The 24,802-nt window shown below is 45.1% G+C and overlaps 1 protein-coding gene and 1 long non-coding RNA gene across 11 annotated transcripts in view; one reads left to right on the top strand and one right to left on the bottom strand.

The window, feature by feature from the left end:
• Positions 1-24,802, top strand: part of FAM210A (family with sequence similarity 210 member A) — a 122,118-nt gene that overhangs the window by 49,800 nt on the left and 47,516 nt on the right. For 6 of the 10 annotated variants that reach the window (XM_077974597.1, XM_077974598.1, XM_077974599.1 and 3 more), the window contains 2 exons: positions 4,155-4,266; positions 9,700-13,718. In XM_077974597.1, coding sequence (XP_077830723.1) covers positions 4,155-4,266; positions 9,700-9,933 — 346 coding nt within the window. In that variant the 3' untranslated portion in view covers positions 9,934-13,718. 10 annotated transcript variants of the gene reach the window in all.
• On the bottom strand, positions 1,732-3,719 carry LOC144336566 (uncharacterized). Its single transcript, XR_013408454.1, has 2 exons — positions 3,583-3,719; positions 1,732-1,814 (listed from the first exon to the last, which is right to left on the bottom strand). It is a non-coding gene; the product is annotated as an uncharacterized LOC144336566 (long non-coding RNA).

The following is a 24,802-nucleotide window of genomic DNA, read 5'->3' as shown; positions in this document are numbered from 1 at the left end:
CATCGCAGGATTCATTTTCCTTAAAATTTGGGCTTGTCCAGTAAGGACTTCAACTGACCTTCCTCAGACTGAGGACTATTCCCAGTGTATACATCAAGTCACTGAGGTAGGACAAAAGGTTGCTACGGTCCTATTTTATGGTTATTATAAGTGTACTGGGACTCTAGAAAGAACTTGTTTGTATAATGCTGTTCTATATAAGGTGTGTAGCCCAGGAAATGACCAACCTGATGTGTGTTATGACCCATCTGAGCCTCCCATGACCACAGTTTTTGAAATAAGATTAAGGGCTGAGGACTGGTGGGGCCTCATAAATGATACGAGTAAAGTGTTAGCCAAAACAAAAGAAAAAGGGGTGTCCAAATAAGTCACCTTGAAGTTTGATGCCTGTGCTGTCATTAATAGTAACAAGGTAGGAATAGGATGTGGTTCTCTTAATTAGGAAAGAGGCCATATGGCAGAAAATAAGTACGTTTGTCAGAATTAGGACTGTGTGGAAATGAATGTGGATACTGGTCTTGTGTCATTTAGGCTACTTGGATAAAAAATGAAGAGGATCCTGTCCACCTTCAGAAAGGGAAAAGTGGCCCTTCCTGGACCAGTGGTCAGTGTAACCCCTTAGAACTAGTAATAACCAACTCCCTTGATCCTCGCTGGAAAAAAGGGGAGCGTGTAACCCTAGGAATGGATGGGGCTGGACTGGATCCTCATGGTTTGAGGAGAAGTTTACAAACGCTTTCCTGAGCCAGTATTTCAAACCTTCTATGATGAACTGAATGTGCCAGTACCAGAAATTCCAGGAAAAACAAGAAATTTGTTTTTGCAATTAACTGAGCATGTAGTCCAGTCTCTTATTGTCACTTCATGTTATGTATGTGGAGGAACTGTAATGGGAGATCAGTGGCCATGGGAAGCCCAAGAATTAGTACCTACAGACCCAGTTCCTGATGAATTCTCAGCTCAAAAGAATCAGCCTGATAACTTCTGGGTCCTAACAGCCTCAATCATTAGACAATACTGTATAGCAAGAGTGGGGAAGGACTTCACTCTTCCTGTGGGAAGACTCAGCTGCCTTAGGCAAAAACTGTGTGATAGTGCTACAAAAACAGCCCCCTGGTGGAGTTCAAACCACACTAAGAAAAATCCATTTAGTAAATGCCCAAAGTTGCAAACCGTGTGGACCCACCCGGAGTCCCACCGGGACTGGACAGCCCCCACTGGCTCATACTGGGTGTGTGAGCATAGAGCTTACACCAAATTACCGACCAGTGGGCAGGTAGTTGTGGTATTGGCACCATTAAACCAGCTTTCTTCCTACTGCCCATAAAGGCAGGCGAACTCCTGGGCTTCCCTGTCTATGCTTCCTGTGAAGAAAAGCATAGCTATAGGAGATTGGAAAGATGATGAATGGCCCCCTGAGAGAATCACACAATATTATGGGCCTGGTACTTGGGCACAAGATGGCTCGTGGGGATACCAGACCCCCATTTACATGGTCAGCTGAATCGTATGGTTAGAAGCTGTCTTAGATATAATCACTAATAAGACTGGCAGAGCCTTGACTATTCTGGCCCAGCAAGAAACTCAGATGAGAAATGCTATCTATCCAAATAGATTGGTTCTCGACTACTTGCTAGCAGCTAAAGGAGGGGTCTGTAGGAAATTTAACCTTACTAATTGCTGGTCTACACATAGTTGATCAAGGGCAAGTAGTTGAAGACATAGTTAGAGATATGACAAAACTGGCACATGTGCCCGTGCAAGTGTGGCATGGATTTGATCCTGGGGCTGTGTTTAGAAAATGGTTGCCAGCGCTAGGAGGATTTAAAACTCTTACAATAGGAGTCGTAATAGTAATAGGAACCTGCTTACTGCTCCCTTGTTTGCTACCTGTACTTCTTCAAATGATAAAAAGCTTCATCACTACCTTAGTTCACCAGAATGCTTCAGCACAAGTGTACTATATGAATCACTATCGATCTGTCTTGCAAGAAGACATGGGTAGTGAGAACGAAAGTGAGAACGCCCACTATTGAGTGAAGTTCTCAAAGGGGAGGAATAAGGGAGGAGACCACCCCTCATATTGTCTTATGCCCAATTTCTGCCTTCAAAGAAAGAAGTAAAAACTAAAAGGCAGAAATGAAATCCACAGGCAGACAGCGTGGTGTCACACCCTGGGCCTGGTAGTTAAAGATCGACCCCTGACCTAATCGGTTATGTGATCTACAGATTACAGACATTGTTTAGAAAAGCACCGTGAAAATCCCTGTCCTTTTCTGTTCTGTTCTCATTACCGATACATGCAGCCCCCAGTCACGTACCCCCTGCTTGCTCAGTCGATCACGACCCTCTCACGCGGACCCCCTTAGAGTTGTGAGCCCTTAAGAGGGACAGGAACTGCTCACTCGGAGCTCGGCTCTTGAGACGTGAGTCTTGCCGATGCTCCCGGCCGAATAAAGCCCTTCCTCCTTTTAACTCGGTGTCTGAGGAGTTTTGTCTGCGGCTCGTCCTGCTACACTAAGGATGGACAGACTGACTTGTGTGTCCCTTGTTGTGATGTGCTGAGGTGGACAGTGTCCACTCTGTTGTTTTCCTGTGGAAAGTACTTAACGTGAATCTCATCTTGAGGAAACAATCGGACAAACCCAAGGTGAGAGGTGTCCTTCGAAGAGCGGCCAGCCTGCATGCTTCAGAAATCTCAGAGTCAAGAGAGACATCCTGCCCTCCTCCACCGTATCATGCTGAGAAGCACTTCTAGAGAAAAGCAGACTAGAGAGACAGGAAAAATAGCCATAAGGGATATACTGGGACAATTTAGGAAACTGTCATCTAGATGATATATTAACTGTAGACTGTCGTGTCTGTTATAAATGTGATGTTTGTGTAGGTGAATGTCTTCGTTCTAATTTAGGGGTGAAGGATCACAGTGTCCAGGGAGAGCAAGAGCCATTGTGGCAAAATGTTAATAATCATGAAACTGGAATAAAGAAGCCAAGGCTCAGGAATATTAATAACCAGGAAACTGGAAATGAAGAAGTCGGGCTCAGGACTGTTAATAATCAGGAAACTGGAAATGAAGCAGCCAGGGCTCAGGACTGTTAATAATCAGGAAACTGGAAATGAAGGGGTCACGGCTCAGAAATGTTAATAATCAGGAAACTGGAAATGAAGTCACGGCTCAGGTTGAAGACTTTCTCTGCCTTCTCTCCTGCCTCCAGAAATTTGTTGTGATATATGTTAATTGCTTCTTCACCTGCCTTAAGAATGTTAATAGAAGCATCCTTTTAGAGTAAGTGAAGTTTTCATCAAACCCATAGTATCATTTATTCTTTGCATGATAACACACTAACGTGATGTTAAAATGTCTCTTGCTTTTACGATGCAGTGTTACACATAAAATTACATGTAATTGGCTGGGCACTGTGGCTCACGCCTATAATCCCAGCACTTTGGGAGGCTGCGGCGGGCGGATCATGAGGTCAGGAGGTGGAGACCATCCTGGCCTATGTGATGAAACCCCATCTCTACTAAAAATACAAAAATTAGCTGGGTGTGCTGGTATGCGCCTGTAATCCCAGCTACTCAGGAGGCTGAGGCAGGAGAATCGCTTGAACCTGGGAGTCAGAGGTTGCAGCGAGCTGTGATTGCACCACTGCGCTCCAGCCTGGCGACAGAGCAAGACTCGGTCTAAAAAAAAAAAAACACCAAAAAAAAAAAACCCATGTAATTTTAAAGGTAAAAATTTTAGGTCTTAAAATGTGAGTTGGAGCATTCCAAGGAAGTGGTGTTTGGTTGAGGAAACTAAGACCAGGCAAATGATTCTAATCCTTTTCTCATACTTTACTTAAAGCTGTTAATTTTATTCTAATAACTGCCTCTTTTTCTAAACATACTAGGATGCCCACATGAAGCAAATAGGAGTTGTAGGCGGTAAGATACCACGTGATGTGATGTTTGTGTGTATGTTGCATTTTGTACATCAAGTAAGATGTTCTCTTAGAGTAAAGGTAAAGTGCTTGATAATGTAGAATCAACTTTTAAGCAAAATTTAGTAAAATTATAGTGTGGTTTTGGTATTTTCAGATAATTTTTGAAAATATCCTTAAAAGTTTGTACATATGAAAGTTACTTTTTTTTTTTTTTTTTTTTGGTAGAGGAGTGAATGTCGTTCCTTTTCTGGAGCTCATTGGGTTACCTGACGGTGTGGTGAGCATCCTGAAGAACTCGCAGAGTGGAAACGCGCTCACGGCGTATGCCTTGTTTAAGGTGGGTACCGTGACAAACCCTTGCTCCTCAGACCTCACCAGGGGCCTGCTCATCTCCCCATGAGACTCCGTGTTAGCTTCCGATTGTATTTTTTAACTTGAAACACTGTATTTCGTCTCTGATACGTCTGGTGAATAATGTAAGATAACAGTTTTTTTTTGTTTGGAGATGGAGTTTCACTCTTGTTGCCCAGGCTGGAGTGCAGTGACGCCATCTCAGCTCACTGCAACCTCCGCCTCCCGGGTTCAAGTGATTCTTCTGCCTCCGCCTCCCGAGTGGCTGGGAGTACAAGATAACAAAATAAAGCAGAAGTAAAAATGTGGTTTTAGGAAGAAATGCCTTAAAAATTGGTAGATGATCCATAACTTGCTGTGATCAGATAGTTGTTAGACTTGCGTGATTTTCCACGGCACTAGCCGTCTGTTTGACATTTTTGCTCCTGTTGATAAATGGAGACAGTTATTTTAAGATATTAATTATATTTATTTTTCTTATTCAGTGATCTGCATGCCACCTGACTTGTTAGCAAAATTTAGCATTTATTTTACTGTTTTTTGTTCTGTTTTGTTTTCTGTGTGTGGTTTTAAGGAGCAGAGAGTTTAATAGGCAAGAAGGAAGGGAGAAGGAAGAAGCTCCCCTCTACAGAGACAGGAGGAGGGGCCTCCAAAGCCGAAAGAGGAGGTCCCCTATTTTACTGCTTTTAATAGTTGATCTTTTCTTAGCAGGTAAAATAGGTTTAATCCAAATTGTCTTATAAACCCTTTTTTGTTAGATTTTAACCTAACATATGTTTCATTTTAAAAGTTGATAATCTTTATAACTATTCTCTGGATTCAGACATCATCTTTTGTTGTTGTTGTTGTTGTTTTTTTTTTTAGACGGAGTCTCGCTCTGTCGCCCAGGCTGGAGTGCAGTGGCCGGATCTCAGCTCACTGCAAGCTCCGCCTCCCGGGTTTACGCCATTCTCCTGCCTCAGCCTCCCGAGTAGCTCGGACTACAGGCACCCACCACCTCGCCCGGCTAGTTTTTTGTATTTTTAGTAGAGACGGGGTTTCACCGTGTTAGCCAGGATGGTCTCGATCTCCTGACCTCGTGATCCGCCCGTCTCGGCCTCCCAAAGTGCTGGGATTACAGGCTTGAGCCACCGCACCCGGCCCATCTTTTTTTTTTTGAGGCAGAGTTTTGCTCCTGTTGCCCAGGCTGGAGTACAATGGCGCGATCTCAGCTCACCACAACCTCTGCCTCCTGGGTTCAAGCAGTTCTCTTGCTTTAGCCTCCCGAGTAGCTGGGATTACAGGCGTGTGCCACCATGCCTGGCTAATTTCGAATTTTTTTAGTAGAGACGGGGTTTCTACCTGATGGTCAGGCTGCTCTCGAACTTCTGACCTCAGGTGATTTGCCGGCCCTTGGCCTCGCAAAGTGCTAGGATTACAGACATGAGCCACTGCACCTGGCCTGACAACGTCATCTTGATAGCTTCTATGCCTATGGGTCTTTATTTTGGAAGGGAAGACTCACTGTAAATTGTGGAGTTTAGCCATATTAATCTCATTTTCTAAATTGACAAATATTTTTGAGAGTCTGTGAAACTTCTACCTAAGAAGGTGGAAAACACTGAGAAGCTAGATGTTTTATTTTACTTCTGTTGTATAAGAATATCTAAGAATTACGGTTTTATAGCATTACTGAAAAGTAGCATTGTTTCATTCTGTCATCCTCATTAGCATCCTCTGAAATCTTGGTAGATTTCCTCTTTTATTACAATTTTGATGAGAGGGCTAACATTTAATTGTTGAGTTTTTCTACATTAAAGTGTATTAAATTTAAAAATTACCCAGTTTCTAGTTATGGTGGGTATAACTTTAACCTGAGTAAGTCAAACTATCATGCTGATGTAAACCTTCCCTAATTTAATTGCTCCTTATCCCACTCCCATAGCATGACAGTTGATAGCACAGTCTGTGCTAGGTGTTAAGTGTTTGTTTTCTTTATTTGATTAGGAGCTCCCAGGAATTCAGAATCATGTCTTCTTTCTTGTTGTTTTTTCACTGCCCCTGGTATTGTGTTCTGTAGGTGAATAAAATGCTCAGCGTGTGTTTGTGGAGTTGGGACTGAAAACGAAGCTGTAGGCGTCATGGTAGGAAGATGAGTGCCGGTGGTGGTTCTTCCCTCGCTCTTCCTCTGTGAGGCAGGAGGTGTGGAGGGAATTCTCCTGCGTGTTGTCTGTAGTTTCTCAGACAGAACAACAGACACAGATTTTTTGCTTCATCAAGACAAAGCCCCCAAATGAAGTGTGGCATGTGTGGTCTGGCGGCAGTTGGCTGCAGGACGTATTCACTGACTGCCTCATAATCTCTTTGAAATACACCCAGAGTTTTAGTCAGCCTCTTCTGTGTGCCAGATACCATTCTAGGTACTGGGAGTAAATGGATCAAAGAAGACAGTGCAAAATACCTGCCTTGTGGAGCAGATAGTGTAGTGAGTGATGGTGGGTTGGGGAGACAAGATAAAGTTAGAAGTGCTGCACACACACAGTATGTGCACATAGATGATGGTAAGTGCTAAGAAAGGAAACCAGGGATGGGGGTGTGTTTGTGGTGTTTGTTTTTCAGTGGGAGACGGCACACCTTGCTGAGAAGGTGAGATAGTTGCTCCTCCAAGAGGGAGAAGCGTTCCGAACGGAGAAAACTCGAAAGGCAAGTTCTGAGGCTGCGGGATCCTGGGAGTATTTAAGGGATGCAGGGAAGCCAGTGTGACTGGAATCGGTGAACAGGGCAGACAATGGCACGTCATCAGATCAGGAAAGCCTTGTCGGCTCTTACAGGGACTTTGCTTTTTACCCTGAGGACAGGGAAAGCCACTGGACAATTTTAAGCATCTTGCCTCTGTTCCATCAAAATCACTTTGGCTCCTCTAAACAGACCATGGCAGGACCAAGGGAAAAGCCAAGGGACCTGGTGTGAGGTGAGGTGATTACAGTACTTGAGTCGAGAGGCAAAAGTGGCCAGAAGCCAGGTGGTAGCAGGAAGTAGTTGGATTCTCAATGTATTTTAAAGACGTGGTTGCTGGGGTTTTCTGATGATTTGGATATAAATTATGGAAGAGAAAGAGGGGTTGAAGCTTTCTTGTAAGTTTTTGGCCTGGGCAGCTGGAAGCATAGAATTGCCATTTTCTGAGACGAGGAAGACTTTGAGAGGAGCAGGTGTGAAGTAGGACAGTTGAAGATCTGAAGGTCAGTTTTGAACATGCAGTCATGTGCCACCCAGTAACATTTCGGTTAACCGTGGACTGCAGACAGTGATGGTCCCACAGGTCCCATGTTTTTATGAACATCATGTTTTTACTCTGCCTTTTCTATGTTCAGATAGTTTCGGTATACAGATACTTACTGTGGTCTTACGATTGCCCGCTGTATTCGGCGCAGTGCTGTGCTGTCCAGGTTTGCAGCCTAAGAGCAATAGGCTGTACCTTGTGGCCTGATGTGCAGAGGGCTGTACCATCTAGGTTTGTGTAAGTACACTCTGTGATGTTTCACACAACAACAAAATCACCTAATGACACATTTCTCAGAACTTGTCCCTATTAAGTGACTCACCTGCATTAAGTCTGAGATCTTATTAGACATGCAAATCTCCGGAGGTGGTTGTACATACTGGAATTCAGGGGACAAGTTCAGTCTGGAGATTAAAGTTAACAATCATGCATGTATAGACGGCACTAAAGACCAGACAGTGAGATAGGTAGAGAAAATAAGAGGTCCAGGGATCGATTGTTGTCACACCGTGTTCAGAGGTGGGTGAAAAGGGAGGAACTGGCAAAAATGAGAAGCCGCCATGAACCAGAAGGAAGCCCAGCAAGTTGAGGGCCTGGAGCCAAGTGAAGAGAAGTGAAAGCTGTCTTGGATGGTTCCAGTGGTTCAGGGGCTTGTTCCAAATTGACAACTGGATTTAGTTTTGTAGAGGTCACTGTGACTTTGAAAGCAGTTTTGGTGAAGAGGTATGGGTGAAAGCTTGCTTAACGTGTTTAGAAGAGAAATTAGAGATAGAGCAGACAGCTCTTTCAGAGTTTTGTTATACGGCACACCTATGCGTTTTGTTTTGTTTTGTTTGAGACAGGGTCTTGCCCTGTTTTCCAGACTGGAGTGTAGTGGTGCAGTCACAGCTCCCTGCAGCCTCAAACTCCTAAACTTGAGCAGTCCTCCTGCATCAGCCTCCCAAGTAGCTGGAACTACAGGTGCATGCCACTTACTCCCGGCTAATTATTTTTCTTTTCTTTTTCTTTTTTCTTTTTCTTTTTGTTTTAAGAGACGGCACGGTCTCATTATGTTGCCTAGACTAGTTTTGAACTTCTGAACTCAAGCACTCCTCCTGTCTTAGCCTCCCAAAGTGCTGGAATTTTAGGCGTGAGCCATTGTACCTGCCAACACCTATGAATTTTTTTTTTTTTTTTTTGAGAGGTAGCTTCACTCTTGTTGCCCAGGCTGGAGCGCAATGGTGCGATCTCGGTTCGCTGCAATCTCCGCCTCCGGGTTCAAGCGATTCTCCTGCCTCAGCCTCTCGAATATCTGGGATTACAGGTGCCTGACACCATGCCCGGCTAATTTTTGTACTTTTATTAGAGACTGGGTTTCACCATCTTGACCAGGCTGGTCTTGAACTCCTGAACTCAGGTGATCCACCCACCTCAGCCTCCCAAAGTGCTGGGATTACAGTCATGAGCCACTGCACCCGGCCTGATTTTTGACTTAGATATATGATGCAGCCTTTTTACTTTTATGTTTCTCTTTGACCAGTCATCTGCTATTTACCATTGGTCCTAAAAGTTACGATTAACGTTAAACCTGTGCATATCTGCAGCAGATGTGCCATTTTACTACTTTTGGCCTCATGTAAATTACTGGCTAGGATTTGAGACTCAGGGTAGATTGTAATGAGAAGGTAGAAGGAAAGGGATTTGGAAGTGAAGCTAACCTAAATCCAACAGAGAGTGGATTCATGCTCTGCCTCTCACCATTTGAAGACATTCAGTTCTAGTTTAGCTCCAGATAGAAAGCATTTGGCAGGATGGCAGGAGTTTTAAGGAATAGAAACATGTGTTCCTTTGTTATTTTTAGTGGTACTGAGTCCTGTTTCTGATTTCCAGGTTGAGCTGTTCCCCAAGTTTACTAGCATGCGATTAGGGATGTCAGTGCTATGATTCTGTTATCTGGGTCAGGATTGTGTGGAGGACAAACGTTCATAAAATGAGTTCACAGAAGAAGTGTCTCTTGTTAGGAGGGAAAACCATATAGGATATTACTACATTAGCTTTGTGAAACAATGAGGCAATTTATTCTGATTGGTTACTACCAAGAACTTTAATTTTAACTTGTTTTTGCTTAAGATGATGGTAATAACCAGGTTTTGATTTGTCTCTGTTTGCTTCTTGCTTAAGATTGCAACACCTGCTCGGTATACCGTGACTTTGGGAGGAACATCCTTCACCGTGAAGTATCTGCGCAGTCATGGCTACATGTCCACGCCACCACCCGTCAAGGAGTATCTACAGGACAGGATGGAGGAGACAAAGGGGCTTATCACAGAGAAGATGGAAGAAACAAAAGACAGACTCACTGAAAAGTTACAAGAAACCAAAGAAAAAGTTTCCTTTAAGAAAAAAGTGGAATAAGGTGCCTTACAGCAGTATAGAAGTATAGCAGTGTGGGAAATTCCTGCACTTTAACCCTTTGGAAACTGTGGGCAAAGATACATGTGTCTGATTATTTTTTTGGTTAGTTGTCTAAATATACAAGTTCTCTGAGGGTTAAAGAAGTAAAATACCTTTTTAAAGTTAAATATCACTAGAAAAATCAGTGTTATTACAAGGAAAGAAATGAACCCAGTGTAAGAATTTCCCATCAGTAGCAGTATTAAGCAGTGGTGAACGTCGTAGAAGTCATACTTCTTTTTCCAGGTCTTCAGAACCACACTTGATTTCTGTTTTGTTGCAGCTGTAATTGATGCACACTAGAGGCAGTTGACTCCTGGAATAACCAGTGCGACCCATAAAATAAGCTAATACTGGATCTTAATTTTTATGTTATTCATTAAGGTTTTAACTATATTCAGTACGTAATTTGGAGACAAACTAGCATCATCAAAACTGCCTGTGAATAAGAAGGTATTTAGTCTTTCTATAAAAACAGAATAGAGCAGTTACCTACCAGTTAAAATATCTTATATGAAGAAAATAGAATAAAGATTCAGTCATATATATGTAAATACGATGTATTGATTGTACGTAAATGAAAAATGGACCCTTTAAAAATTATTTTTACCTGAAGCTTGTCATAATTTTTTTAAGCAAATATATATATGGTGATGGTATTTTTCGAAGTGTGTATTGGTGGTGATCGCCTCAAACATAAACCTCTCATGAATTATTTGTGTCCTTTTCAGCTAATCTTTCAGAGGAAAGGTGAACAATCATTAAACCTTAAATTTATTGTTAAAATCAAATGTTTTTCAGCAGTAACTCAAGCTCATGGTTCTCAAGCAGACAAAGGTTGGGAGACTAAAAATGGAGTCAGGTTGTCATGGAGACTGCTAACTCCTTGGGGTAGGCACGGGCCTTGCCTCTGCAAACCAGTGCAATTTCCCAGTGTCTTCGTTTCAGAATTCATGCTGATTTCATTATGGAGTAAAGTTTTAAATTGTGGCTGCTGCTTTTTATCTTGCATTGAAGGGAAATTATCCTTGTTTGAGCATTCGACTTGATTTTTTATTTTTTTATTTTTTTATTTTTTTTGAGACGGAGCCTCCCTCTCTCTCCCAGACTGGAGTGCAGTGGTGTGATCTTGGCTTACTGCATCCTCTGCCTCCCAGGTTCAAGTGATCCTCCCACCTCAGCCTTCCAAGTATCTGGGCGTACAAGCATGTGCCACCACACTCAGCTAATTTTTGTATTTTTAGTGGAGGTGTGGTTTCACCATATTGACCAAGCTAGTCTCCAACTCCTGACCTCAGCCTCCCGAGTAGCTGGGACCACAGGCACCCGCCACTGTGCCCGGCTCATTTTTTGTATTTTTAGTAGAGACGAGGTTTCACCGTCTTAGCCAGGATAGTCTTGATCTCCTGACCTCGTGATTCGCCCACCTCAGCCTCTCCGAGTGCTGGGATTACAGGCATGAGCCACTGCGCCCAGCTGATTGTTTTTTTTTTTTTTTTTTTTAATAACAAAGCTATAATTAAATCATTTGCTTGTAATGAAATTCAGCCATTGTCAGCTGTGAGCGTTGCTGGGGTGGTAGGGTGTGTTTGAGTATGTGTGTGTCTGTTTCCTATGCTCTAACAGTGATTATTTCAGTTCTAACCCTTCCATTGCTAATTGGATGAGGGAATGGCCTCCTTTTAGATTGTCCTTGTTTTAACTTACCTGCTAAGGCAAGAGGATGTCAGAGTTTGCCACACAGTTTGCAGGGACCCCTGCTCTTTGCCAGCATTTTTGTATCAAGTACTTAGTTTGGCCAAATTTAAAGAGTAGTTTAAAGGGGAAAAAAAGTTTGCATTTGATGAGTCTGATTATTATATTAGAATGCTTTTTAAATGAATGCGCTGTGATTGGAATCTTTCTTCCTGGGGGTCTGCAGTCTTGGCGGGCAGCTCTGTTGTCTCCTGACACAGAGGGCTGAATGCACTGCTTCACACTGACGCCACGTTTTCAAATCTAAACATGATTGACATGTTTTAAGTATTTATCAAATAATTCACACTTTTGCATATTTAAATGCTATTTTTTAGATATTAAACACATTCCTAGTTTTTTTCTTTTTAACCACTGGAGACTGCCTATGTTAAAATCTTGTGTTATATGAAATTCTTCTAAAACAATTTCCTTTTGCTTTTCGTGTTGCATATTTTTCAGTGGGGATAAATTGGAGGTTCTTATTACTAATAATCCTGAAACTGAAATTTGCTTTTCCTGCATAGTCATCTTTTGTTCAGTCCATTTGAGTTTTGTTGCCATCCAGTTTCATAATCATGTTGTGTTTATCTAATAGACAATGAGGTACTGCTTGAGTGATATGAAATTCTCTAGTAAAAAATTCTCTGGAGATGTGAGAAGTTCTGTTGTATTACTTGGCACCAGGAATGTTACAAAGATGCTGTTGCCAGCTTATTGCTAACCTAGTCTTTAAGCTTCAGGGACCCCTGTAGTATGTTGAGTTGGGAGTATTAATAGCAGGCTAGCAGAATATAGTACCAATATGCCACGTTAAATAATTGAGAATATATACAATAAATTATAGTTTGCTATATATAATAGACCTCATTTCATTTCATTTACAGTACATCTTACAGTTGGGATTAATTCACCTATAACCTCTGTGAACTGCGAGTGCTCGGCAGAACCAGGCCCGTGTCTCGTTGAATGTCTACATTTATATTTATTTTTTTGAGACAGAGTCTCAGTCTGTCACCCAGGCTACAGTGCAGTGGCATGATCATAGCTCACTTGCAGTCTTGAACTCCTGGCTCAAGTGATCCTGCCACCTCAGCATGCTGAGTAGCTAGGACTACAGGTGCACACCACCATGGCTGGCTAAATGCATGTCTGCGTTTATGCAAGGTATGTTGACCGGGTGGGGAGGGAGCTAGGACTGAGATTCGCCTCTGTGAAATGCACAAAAAGGGTTTGCTAAGCAAATTGGTATTTGAAGTGAAAGATGGATTAAGTGAGAGACTTAGTTTATTCAGGAATAAGAGCAAAACCAACCACATGAAAAAATGTATTTTACTGAGACAGCCTTTTGTGCATACCACAGGGTGCTGTTTACAGATTTCAAGAAAGGAGAAAAAGAATGCTTACATTGAGATTACCTACCTCCCAGTAGTGAAAATAATAAATTATCCTTTGAAATATAATCGTGTTTATTTGTCACAGAATCTACACTCATTTACAAGTGCTTTATGCTCAGGATGAAATGGAGATAGTGGCTCTCTTGTTTCAATGATCTTAGAAGATAATTCCAGGAATTTTAAAGATCTTAATGGTATGAGCAGAACAGGTGTTTGAAGAAAAGAAGGAAATTGTATGTTTGACACATGGAGCTTCTTTCTGTGTTCTTAGTGTTGGGTTTGGGTCATTCAGGATTTCTTAACTAATTCAGACGTAAATCAGGCTACTGTAAAAGATAGTTGTAATGGATTGGACAGAAGATGATTTTTAGCCAATGAGGCAAAAAAAGTCATCTTTCCTGCTTTTTCTGAAATGATATGTTGAGAAGACGTTTCTGTGAGATATGCATTTCTGAATTAAAGGTTCCTTCTGAAAATACAGATTGTTAGGTAATGTGAACATATTTTTTCTGTTGGTCAAAGTTCATTTTTTGAAATGAGGGCCTTCATTTATTTTTGATTTTCAAAATTGAGTCTCTGTAAGGCCTAAAATAAAATAAATTAAATGTTATCCAAGTTGTTTGCGCCTGTTTAAATATCTTTTTTGCAAGTCGTTTATATTTCTTGGTACTGAAAGCTCTACTCAATTGTCCTTACAAGCATGAAGGTCACACAGTGCGTCGGATCATACTGGCCCAGATGCCTGAGGGGCACATGTGCACTCTGGGAAGTGGGAGCCTCTTCGCTGCCTGCCTTGGAATTCAACCACCTAAGCCAGAAATCTACAGAACCAGAGGTGGGGAATTTTACCTGTTCATTTTGCAGATGTTAACGTTGTTCTCTTTTGGATCATTTGTATGTTACGTGGTATCAAGTTACTATTACATGAGATTGCAGAACGTGCTGCATCGTGTTCATTTTGCAGATGTTAACGTTGTTCTCTTTTGGATCATTTGTATGTTACGTGGTATGAAGTTACTATTACATGAGATTGCAGAACGTGCTGCATCATGTTCCCTGAAGACAGTGGGAGTCATGACCTCTTTCTTCCTTTCTGGCCTTGAATGGTCTGGGAGACCACACCTGCTTCCCACAGTTCCTCTGCAGTCATGAATTTTGGCCTGACCTTCTGGTTCTTGAAAGGTCTTTCCCCTGCACTTGGAGCTTGTAACTTGTTTTAGAGAAATGCCAAGTCAGGCCAGTTGATGATATTTTCCCTCTAGAATTTTTCCTTTGTGACTTTTGTGTCAAGTTTGTTCATTTTAACTAGTCAAAACAAGCTTTTAATTGTCTTGCTTCTTCAGGGTTAGGCTTTGAAAATCAAGCTGTATTCTTCTTTATGCATCATTGACAGTCACCAACAATAGTAATTTTAGATCATAATTATCCCATGGCAATTACGATAAGAATTATTTCCTTAGTAGAAAGAATGCATCCTGATTTCAGAAACCTGCAGGGCAGAGGAGATCATGAAGCCGGTTCTTTATTCTAGTGACTTGATTGGACAGTCATAGTAGAGAGATGCACAGGCCGCCAGAGGCATTCTCAGAGTGTCACGTCTCTGCGGAGGAAGGGTGCTTCTGGAGAAGCACGTTTCAGTGTGTTTTCTCCGGGACAGCATGCCCCATGAGAAAAGCTGAGCACGGTTAGACGCATCCTGCCTGCCGCCGAAGCAGCTTTTCACTCTCCTTGAACGTGAGGATTGAACACAACCTCTCGTCTTTTCCTTCCGTCTCCCTCCCTCTGTCCAGCTTCTTCTGTTTCGGATTTTGAATAATGTAAATGTTAGAAAAACTTTGAAGTGAGAAAGAAAAAGACAAATTTGCCCTGAGCATGTCAGGTCCACGTACTGCTTGACGATTCTTTTTTTTTTTTTTTTTTTTTTGAGACGGAGTCTCGCTCTGTCACCCAGGCTGGAGTGCAGTGGCCGGATCTCAGCTCACTGCAAGCTCCGCCTCCCGGGTTCCCGCCATTCTCCTGCCTCAGCCTCCCAAGTAGCTGGGACTACAGGCGCCGCCACCTCGCCCGGCTAGTTTTTTATATTTTTTAGTGGAGACGGGGTTTCACCGTGTTAGCCAGGATGGTCTCGATCTCCTGACCTCGTGATCCGCCCGTCTCGGCCTCCCAAAGTGCTGGGATTACAGGCTTGAGCCACCGCGCCCGGCCTGCTTGACGTTTCTGTGTGGACCTCCCTGCTGCGGTCTCTAGGGGAGGATGGGCACGCTGTCTCCACAAAGAGGAGGACGGTGAACTTCCAGCTGCATTTGACTGATACTAGGTCATTTTTAGTTCTTAGAGAAACAACATTAAAACCTAAACTTCATCCTTTTTATTTTGCTAAAATGAACTTCCCCTCATTTTTTAATCAAATACATGGCAAAAGTCAGCCTTATCCTCTGTTTGGATAGTTCCATAAAGGCTGTTCTAAGCATGGGATAAGAAATCATGGCAATTCTGTATCTTCTCTTACACCAGTTAGATGTTTAACTCTAAAACCTGTGATTTTTTTTTTTTTAAATGAACACATGGCATTTTCTCATACACGTGTATTCCAGCCTTACTGTCTGTGCCCGTCTATGTACAAGATTTGCGACTTTATAATGGCTGAAGCATATTTCGACTAGTGTGTATTTTATTCCATTTGAGTCAGTGTTTTCTTTGGACACTTAATATGGTGACTTAATTAGCGCAGTTGCTTTACTAAGAATAGTGGCGACTCCGGTTCTTTTTCTTATAAGGGCGCCACAAGTCCTCACGTACTCAGCTGCAGCCTGGAGCTGGAATCACAGGGCTCTGTTGCCATAGCATTGCATCAGCACGCACTTCTTATCCTCTCATTATTCAAGAGGATGCAGGACGCGGTGCGTCGCAGTTTGCATTCCTCACTTCTTTTAGTCCTGAAATAAAAGTCTCATATTCTAACAAAAAAGTTGAAAATATTATGGAACAAATATGTCCACAAAACCTAATGCAATTTTTGTTGAGAAACAATCATTAATTGCATTTCAAACACATTTTAAATTAATAGTTTTTTGCAACATAAATCAAATCCTACACCTATAGAACCAGCCATTTCATGGGTCACATTAGAACCAGTATTTTTAGTTGAAGAAAGAAGCACAAGAGAACTGGATTTAAAATTGGGATCTCAACTTCCAGTTTAGTGCTTTCCTTTGGTGCCAGTTATTCAGGTAAGAGGCCAGACTTTAAGACTTCTGAAATCCCTTGTATTTTTGGAGACAGAAGCTCAAGTCAATTTATTATAAATATTCCTTAGCTTCCTCCTCTGCTGGTGCTTTCATCTTCTTTAGCTTAGCTTTCAGCTTCTTTTAGATCTCTTCATCTTTTTGTCTTTAAAGTGATGGGATGGGAAGATAGTCACTGTTCTGTGACCTCAGTTTCTGACTGTAGGAAGGAAACGTGTATTTATTAAAATCTCTTGTGCTCCAGCTTCGTTTTCTCCCTCACCTGGGATGGACCGTGAGATAGGAGACTTATGTGAGCCAGTTCAGTGATGTCTGTCACTTTCTGGGTGAGCTTGGTGTTGGCAAAGCCGTTAGGTAGCTATTTCCATGTATATATATATATATAGAGAGAGAGAGAGAGAGAGTTTGTTTTTTGAGATGGAGTCTCGCTCTGTCACCCAGGCTGGAGTGCAGTGGCATGATCTCAGCTCACTGCAACCTCCACCTCCCAGATTCAAGCAATTCTCTGCCTCAGCCTCCCGAGTACCTGGGATTACAGGTGCCCGCCACCTCGCCTGGCTAATTTTTGTATCTTTAGTAAAGACAGGGTTTCGCCATCTTGACCAGTCTGCTCTTGAACTCCTGACCTCGTGATCCACCTGCCTTGGCCTCCCAAAGTGCTGGGATTACAGGCATGAGCCACTGCACCCAGCCCCTTTTCTTTTTTTTTTAATTGAATATTTATTTTTTTAGAGACGGAGTCTGGCTCTGTTACCCAGGCCAGAGCACAGTGGCAGGATCGTAACTCACTGCAATCTCAAATTCCTGGGCTCAAAGAATCCTTGCACCCCAGCCTCCCAAGTAGCTAGGATCACAGGTGCACACCACCAAGCCCAGCTCATTTCAGTTTTGTTGTTTGTTTCTCTGCTTGGTTTTTGTAGAGCCAGGGGTCTCACTGTTGTCTAGGCTGGTCTTGAACTCCTGGCCTCAAGCAATCCTCCCACCTTGGCCTCCCTAAGATTACAGGTGTGAACTGCTGTGCTCGGCCACTATTTTGAAACATCCAAATCCATACTAGAAGGCAAGTAATGGAAACAGTTATTAAATCTAGTTTCTTTACGTCTAAGCTTAAATATTTCACACATCCAAGGAGGATTTGACCTCAGGAAATTCCCCGTTGCCCTGCTGGTACAAACTGAGTTTGCTGTTTCGTGTTTTGCTGCCATGAGGAGGGTCAGACAGTGGTCACAGCTTCCGATCCTGTACTTGGGGCATACTGGGAGCCAGCTCAGATTGGAATTTTCCTCTTAATTGCTACCAATCACTGGAACATCTGAAGTAATGAGGAGCTGGCATTTGTGGAAAATTTTAGTGCTGAGTAGTTCGATTAAGAACTGTTAGTTTTCACCAAAATACAGAGGTTGGCCTCTGAATTCCATGAAAATTACCATCCTTAAAACAAAATGTGTACTGTATTATACACTTAAAAATGTGGTAAGAGGGTAGCTCTCATGTTAAGTATTTTTACCACAATAAAATGCAAAGCAAACAAAACCCTGGCCCCTCATATGCCATCTGGGCAGTTCTGCACTGCAGCGCCTGCTACCTAGCCAGGCTGTGCCCCCCGCAGTGTCTGTGTGCGGGGTTTGGTGTCTCATGCAGCTGATGGGCTTAGAATTGCTGTGTGGCATTTGCCTTTGTCACTCATGGTTAAACAGCAAGTGTGGTGAGAACGCCGTAGGGGCAGTGGCCCCCCCGTCAGGCTGCTGAGGACCCAGCGGGTGGAGGCACCCTGCCTTTCCCATCTCCAGTTCTCCTTGGCTGGAACCCTCACAGAGGGAGACCAGCAGATGGTGGAGGAAGTATCAGAGCGAGAGATAGAGTGAGAGACAGAGCGAGAGACAGGAAGAATGTGTTCTGGGGTTTAGAGCGGAGTTGTCAGTAAGGCACAAGGCTAAGTGCTTGCACGTACCATGCCGAAAGGAGGCAGGTGGGCCAGTGTCAGCGGAGGGAATGCAGAACGAGAAGGCCCATCAGCGGAAGAGGCTGCCCAAGGGCCCTGGGTACATCCAGAGCTGCTTCAGGACGGTGCTAGGCAGGTGGAGAGAATGGAGAGTGACAGTGCCCAGACCCACGTGTGCTTTCCCTGAGTCCTTCAGACAAGGAAAGCCAGGGGAAAGGAGGAAGGGCAGGAGAGGGTGTGGGGGAAGCAAGGCAAGAAGCCAAATGATTTGGAACCATTTATTCTCCCACGGTCCTGGGTTTTCACATTTTGTTACAAAGACTGTAATAAACCCTGCCCCCACTGCAGTGTGCTTCATTAAAACAACAACTGTATAGCTAAAATAAAGGAGTAGAAGAAACACGTTTTACTTATTTATTTATTTATTTATTTTGCAGTTGCAAGATTTAATAGAGCGAAAACAGAGCTCCCGTACAAGGGAGGGGACCCAAAGCGGGTAGCCGTTGCTGGCTCAAATGCCTCGGTTTATATCCCGATCATTGTCCTTCCCCCTGTGCTCTCAGGCGATAGATGATTGGCTATTCTTTACCTCCTGTTTTAGCCTAATTAGCATTTTAATGAGCTCTCTTTACTCCCTGATTGGTCGGGTGTGAGCTAAGTTGCAAGCCCCGTGTTTAAAGGTGGATGCAGTCACCTTCCCAGCTAGGCTTAGGGATTCTTAGTTGGCCTAGGAAATCCAGCTAGTCCGGTGTCTCAGTCCCCGTCTCAACAGGAAAACCCAAGTGCTGTTGGGGAGGTTGGCGGACGACCGTTCTAACTGCTTCCTGCTGAACTGGGGCGTAATAGGGGTGGTGCAGTTGAGATTTCCTCAGGAGGGGTGCCTTCCGTGTTAGCAACATCGGAGCGTGAGCTATCAGGCTGGGCCAGGGGTCCACGGTAGATCTTAGCCATGGACTGCATCTGGAGCTCCATTTGAAGAACGATTTGTAGTTTTACAGCTTCGATTCTGGAAGAGACAAACAGCAAGGAGGTTAAAAGATACAGGGATTGAAACGTACGGCCTACAGTGTAAGGGATTATTTCCTGGGCACATTTCACAGGCCCTGACCATCTGCTTGACAGTTTTGGAAAGGTCTGGTCCAATAAATAGTGATTTGGCCATCTGAGGGGTGCTGTCGATGCCTAAGTTAAAGATTTGGTGAAGGGTTTTAAGTAATTTCCACTGGTTAGCTGCAGGCAAAAGTATTTTTCCTTCTTCGGTGGCTAGCCATCCTGAGGGGAGGAAACTATGTCCTCGTGAGGTTCCCCATTCTATTTCTCCTGCTGAGTACTGGGGCTTGGTTTCCCGCAGGGGATTACCCCACACTAGGGGTCTTTCTGTAAGCATTTCTAACGGAGGGTCCTGCCTTGTGGCTTTTTTGGCTTCAATGTCTGCTTGGCGGTTCCCTTCTATTTCCCTTTCCTTTCTGATGACCCGGCAGTGTAAGACTGCTGCCTCTGTAGGTTTCTGTCCAGCCAATAATAATCTCCTCATGGCTTCCTGATGATTGATAGGTGTTCCCTTGCAAGTTAGGAATTACCTTTTTGAGATGAAGTTTCACTCTTGTTGCCCAGGCTGGAGTGCAATGGCACAATCTCGGTTCACTGCAAACTCTGCCTCCCAGGTTCAAGTGATTCTTCTGCCTCAGCCTCCCGAGTAGCTGGGCTTACAGGCGGCCACCACCACACCCAGCTAATTTTTGTATTTTTAGTGGAGACAGGGTTTCACCGTGTTGACCAGGCTGATCTCGAACTCATGGAAAGGAAGTTCTGGGCCCAGGGACTTGGTCTGTACCTTATCACTGGGTGCTATAAGCCCCTGTGGTACTCATGTAGGTATAAAATCAGCACCTGTTTATTTCACTGGGATTTTTTTTTTTGAGATGGAGTCTTCTCTATTGCCCAGGCTGGAGTGCAATGGCATGATCTCAGCTCACTGCAACCTCCTTTTCCCGGGTTCAAGCGATACTCCTGCCTCAGCCTCCTGAGTAGTTGGGATTACAGGCACCCGCCATCATGCCCAGCTAACTTTTGTATTTTTGTAGATACAGGGTTTTACCATGTTGGCCAGGCTATTCTTGAACTCCTGACCTCAGGTGATCTGCCCCCCTTGGCCTCCCAGAGTGCTGGGACTATTTCACTGAGATTTTAAGCTGTGGCCATTTAGTGTGGAGGGCATTCACAAATCTGTTGTATTTGGGCAAAAAAAATTTAAATCTAGAATATGAAAGGTTTTTTAAATTGTTTTTTTTTGTTTTGTTTTTTGAGATGGAGTCTCGCTCTGTCATTGAAGCTGGAGTGCAGTGGCACGATCTCAGCTCACTGCAACCTCCACCTCCCGGGTTCAAGTGATTCTCCTGCCTCAGCCTCCTGAGTAGCTGGGACCACAGGCGCCGCCACCAGGCTAGGCTTATTTTTGTATTTTTAGTAGAGACGGGGCTTCACCGTGTTAGCCAGGATGGTCTCGATCTCCTGACCTCGTGATCCGCCTGTCTCAGCCTCCCAAAGTGCTGGGATTACAGGCGTGAGCCACCGCGCCCGGCCTAGAAGGTGAAAGTTTTAGCGATAACAGCCATGGTTCACGAGGAGCCCCACATGTCAGGCCTTATGGTGTGCACATTCCTTGGGTCTTCACAGCTGTCCTGCCGGGTTAAGTATTGCTGTTACTGTTCTATAGATGAGACTTTGAAACCTGTCAGGGACGTTAATTAACTTGAGATGAAGCTAGCATTCAGACCACCCAAGTCTATTAAGATTCAAAGCCTGTGCTGCCCATTCACTGTAAGCAGGAAATATTCAAGGAGCCGGATCACCTGGGAATCCCACGCCAAAGACAGCGCCCACCCGTGCAGGAGCCGGACCCCCGGGCCTGCGCCTCACCCGTGCAGGAGCTGGACCCCCGGGCCTGCGCCTCACCCGTGCAGGAGCTGGACCCCCGGGCCTGCGCGGAGTGGATTGCTCTAGGTGCTGGTGTAGGCTGCTAGAACATTTTGTGCTTCTAGATGACTGGTCACAGTGAAGACAAACGCAACTCTGTAAATGCAAATGGCTTTGTAAGCAGGGGAAGTTATATGAGAGCCGCTATATACAGCTGTGCTTACTAGTGAGTCCTTTTGAAAGTATTTTTAGTCACCACTCTGCTATGTTCAAAAAGTGAGCTTTTGCACTTCTGATTTTTTTAACATGAAAGTGTAAAGTAGGGTGAATGAGGTTTGCATTATTAAGGCAAAAGCTAGAGTCTTGACAGAAACATGACATTAAGACTTTTGGGAAGCTATTTTAAAATGTGTGTTTGAATTAGAATCCATTCAAACAAAACATCAAGGCAGTGTAGTGAAGGAAATCTAATTAGAATGTTCCCAGCAACAGACTCACACGCTGTGCACGCGTCGTCATGGGAGAGCAGAACAGGGGGCTTTATTCCGTGGCCCACGCTGGGCGGGTCTCTGGAAGGTTCCAAGGGAGTCTTTCAAGCATGCCTTTCTGAGTGTCCCCCTGGGCGCTGGGGAGAGGGCAACCAGGTGAGTGTGTGACTAGGTGGATTCTGCTCAGCTGTTGATACTTCTGTTTGCAAAACAAATGACTAAAATAAGTGGGTGAAAGAAAGCCAGGAATTGCTTAGCTTCAGAAGTTGGAGGGGTTTGGGAGCAGTCAGGTGGCCCTGAAGTACAATGGAGAACTTCCCAAATTCGCCAGCTTTGGAGCATTAAGGAGGCCCAGGGCAGGGTGGTGTCGAGACCATTGTTAAGGAGGGGTTCAGACAGAAAGCAATGGTGTGGGCATTGGACATACGCGCTTGCCCTCTCCCCCTGCCGTCATCCCCTCCACCCCTGCCCGTCCTCTCAGTCTCGGTCTGCGCTGTCTCTGAGGCATCTGAGCCAGGTGCTTCTTGGCTCCCACACCAGCTCCAGCCACAGCGGGCGGTTCCTTTATGCACCAGCAGTTTCCAAGCACTTCCAAGCCTTTGTTTTTCTGTCTCAGGTCTCTTGCTGAAGCCTTCTGAGCTTGCTCAGTCTACAGCCAGGGTGGCTGGGAAGGTGAACCTGGAAGGGCACTCCGCAGCCGTGGGCAGGTGAGCTGTCCCAGCCTCCTGTCCTTCAGAGGCACGGCCTGCACGGTTTCTCTAATGTGGCTGAGCCCCTTGGCCCGCAGTGGGAACCAGCTCAGCATATACCTTTCGTTGTCTTTTCTCTCTCCTCTCATTTGCCTGTTTCCTCTGCTAACAGCTCCCACACCCTTGGCTCTGAGACAGCTTCCAAAGTGACAGCTGGTACAGCCTCCCAGGGACAGTGGGGGCAAGGCGAGCCCTGTCTCCACTGTGACAAGCCAGCCCCAGGTTTTACTGGATTTGCTGCTTGTGGTCTGCAGGAGCAGGGATCCCAAGCCTGGATTCCCCTCATTCCTTCTGTGCAGAGCTGTCTCCAGGAACAAAGTTTGCATAGTGTGAGCGTTAGCAAATTTGGGGGGTATCTTTAATATTTCTCTAGTGGTCTGCTGAGTTCAGAGATTACAGAATGTATTCCAGAGTGTGGGTGGTTCATTAGTGACTATTTGCTGTTTGACAGGAAAGAAACTTTGCCTTGCTGTCTCCTTCTTAGAGCTCTCTTCAAATCCCCTTTCCAAAATGATCTTAAAGAATTCAAATCAGAATCTAAAATGGAGGTACCATTAGAATTTAGGCCCATACCCAGACTTGGGGCCCATACCATTTTGAATGGTATTTTCAAAATTTCAGTTTCCATTTGCTCATTATAGGTACATAGAAATGCAAAAATAAATTGCATATCCTGCAACCATGCTAAATCCACCCTAGTAGTTTGGTAGATTGGGTGGGGTTTTGTGCACACACAGTCATCATCTGTGAACCCGTATTCTTATTTAGAGCATAGAGATAATACCATTCTAGTCTCTTGGGGTGGGAAAGTTAGAGCCTTTCTGTTGTTATATTATCACTGACTAGAGACCTCCGATGCCAAAGAATTTAAAACACACCGAGGAGGTCTGTTCTGTTGTGGAATAGTTGCCATTGTTAGGAATCTTGTTCATATTTGGGCTGAGCATTTGGGTTCTGTGTGGGAGCTGAGCGTGTGGGTTCTGTGTGGCAGCTGAGCACGTGGGTTCTGTGTGGGAGCTGAGCGTGTGGGTTCTGTGTGGGAGCTGAGCCTGTGGGTTCTGTGTGGGAGCTGAGCGTGTGGGTTCTGTGTGGGAGCTGAGCCTGTGGGTTCTGTGTGGGAGCTGAGCGTGTGGGTTCTGTGTGGGAGCTGAGCGTGTGGGTTCTGTGTGGCAGCTGAGCGTGTGGGTTCTGTGTGGCAGCTGAGCGTGTGGGTTCTGTGTGGGAGCTGAGCGTGTGGGTTCTGTGTGGCAGCTGAGCGTGTGGGTTGTGTGTGGGAGCTGAGCGTGTGGGTTGTGTGTGGGAGCTGAGCGTGTGGGTTGTGTGTGGGAGCTGAGCGTGTGGGTTGTGTGTGGGAGCTGAGCGTGTGGGTTGTGTGTGGGAGCTGAGCGTGTGGGTTCTGTGTGGGAGCTGAGCGTGTGGGTTGTGTGTGGGAGCTGAGCGTGTGGGTTGTGTGTGGGAGCTGAGCGTGTGGGTTGTGTGTGGGAGCTGAGCGTGTGGGTTGTGTGTGGGAGCTGAGCGTGTGGGTTCTGTGTGGGAGCTGAGCGTGTGGGTTGTGTGTGGGAGCTGAGCGTGTGGGTTGTGTGTGGGAGCTGAGCGTGTGGGTTGTGTGTGGGAGCTGAGCGTGTGGGTTGTGTGTGGGAGCTGAGCGTGTGGGTTCTGTGTGGGAGCTGAGCGTGTGGGTTCTGTGTGGGAGCTGAGCGTGTGGGTTGTGTGTGGGAGCTGAGCGTGTGGGTTCTGTGTGGGAGCTGAGCGTGTGGGTTCTGTGTGGGAGCTGAGCGTGTGGGTTCTGTGTGGGAGCTGAGCCTGTGGGTTCTGTGTGGGAGCTGAGCCTGTGGGTTCTGTGTGGCAGCTGAGCCTGTGGGTTCTGTGTGGCAGCTGAGCCTGTGGGTTCTGTGTGGGAGCTGAGCCTGTGGGTTCTGTGTGGGAGCTGAGCGTGTGGGTTCTGTGTGGCAGCTGAGCCTGTGGGTTCTGTGTGGGAGCTGAGCGTGTGGGTTCTGTGTGGGAGCTGAGCGTGTGGGAGCTGAGCGTGTGGGTTCTGTGTGGGAGCTGAGCGTGTGGGTTCTGTGTGGCAGCTGAGCGTGTGGGAGCTGAGCGTGTGGGTTCTGTGTGGGAGCTGAGCGTGTGGGTTCTGTGTGGCAGCTGAGCGTGTGGGTTCTGTGTGGGAGCTGAGCGTGTGGGTTCTGTGTGGGAGCTGAGCGTGTGGGTTCTGTGTGGGAGCTGAGCGTGTGGGTTCTGTGTGGGAGCTGAGCCTGTGGGTTCTGTGTGGGAGCTGAGCCTGTGGGTTCTGTGTGGCAGCTGAGCCTGTGGGTTGTGTGGGAGCTGAGCCTGTGGGTTCTGCGTGGGAGCTGAGCGTGTGGGT

The sequence above is a fragment of the Macaca mulatta genome, chromosome 18, assembly GCF_049350105.2.
Source record: "Macaca mulatta isolate MMU2019108-1 chromosome 18, T2T-MMU8v2.0, whole genome shotgun sequence".
Classification (NCBI taxonomy): domain Eukaryota; kingdom Metazoa; phylum Chordata; class Mammalia; order Primates; family Cercopithecidae; genus Macaca; species Macaca mulatta.
The sequence above is the reverse complement of the archived record's forward strand: the minus strand, read 5'-3'. Positions and strand labels throughout refer to the sequence as shown.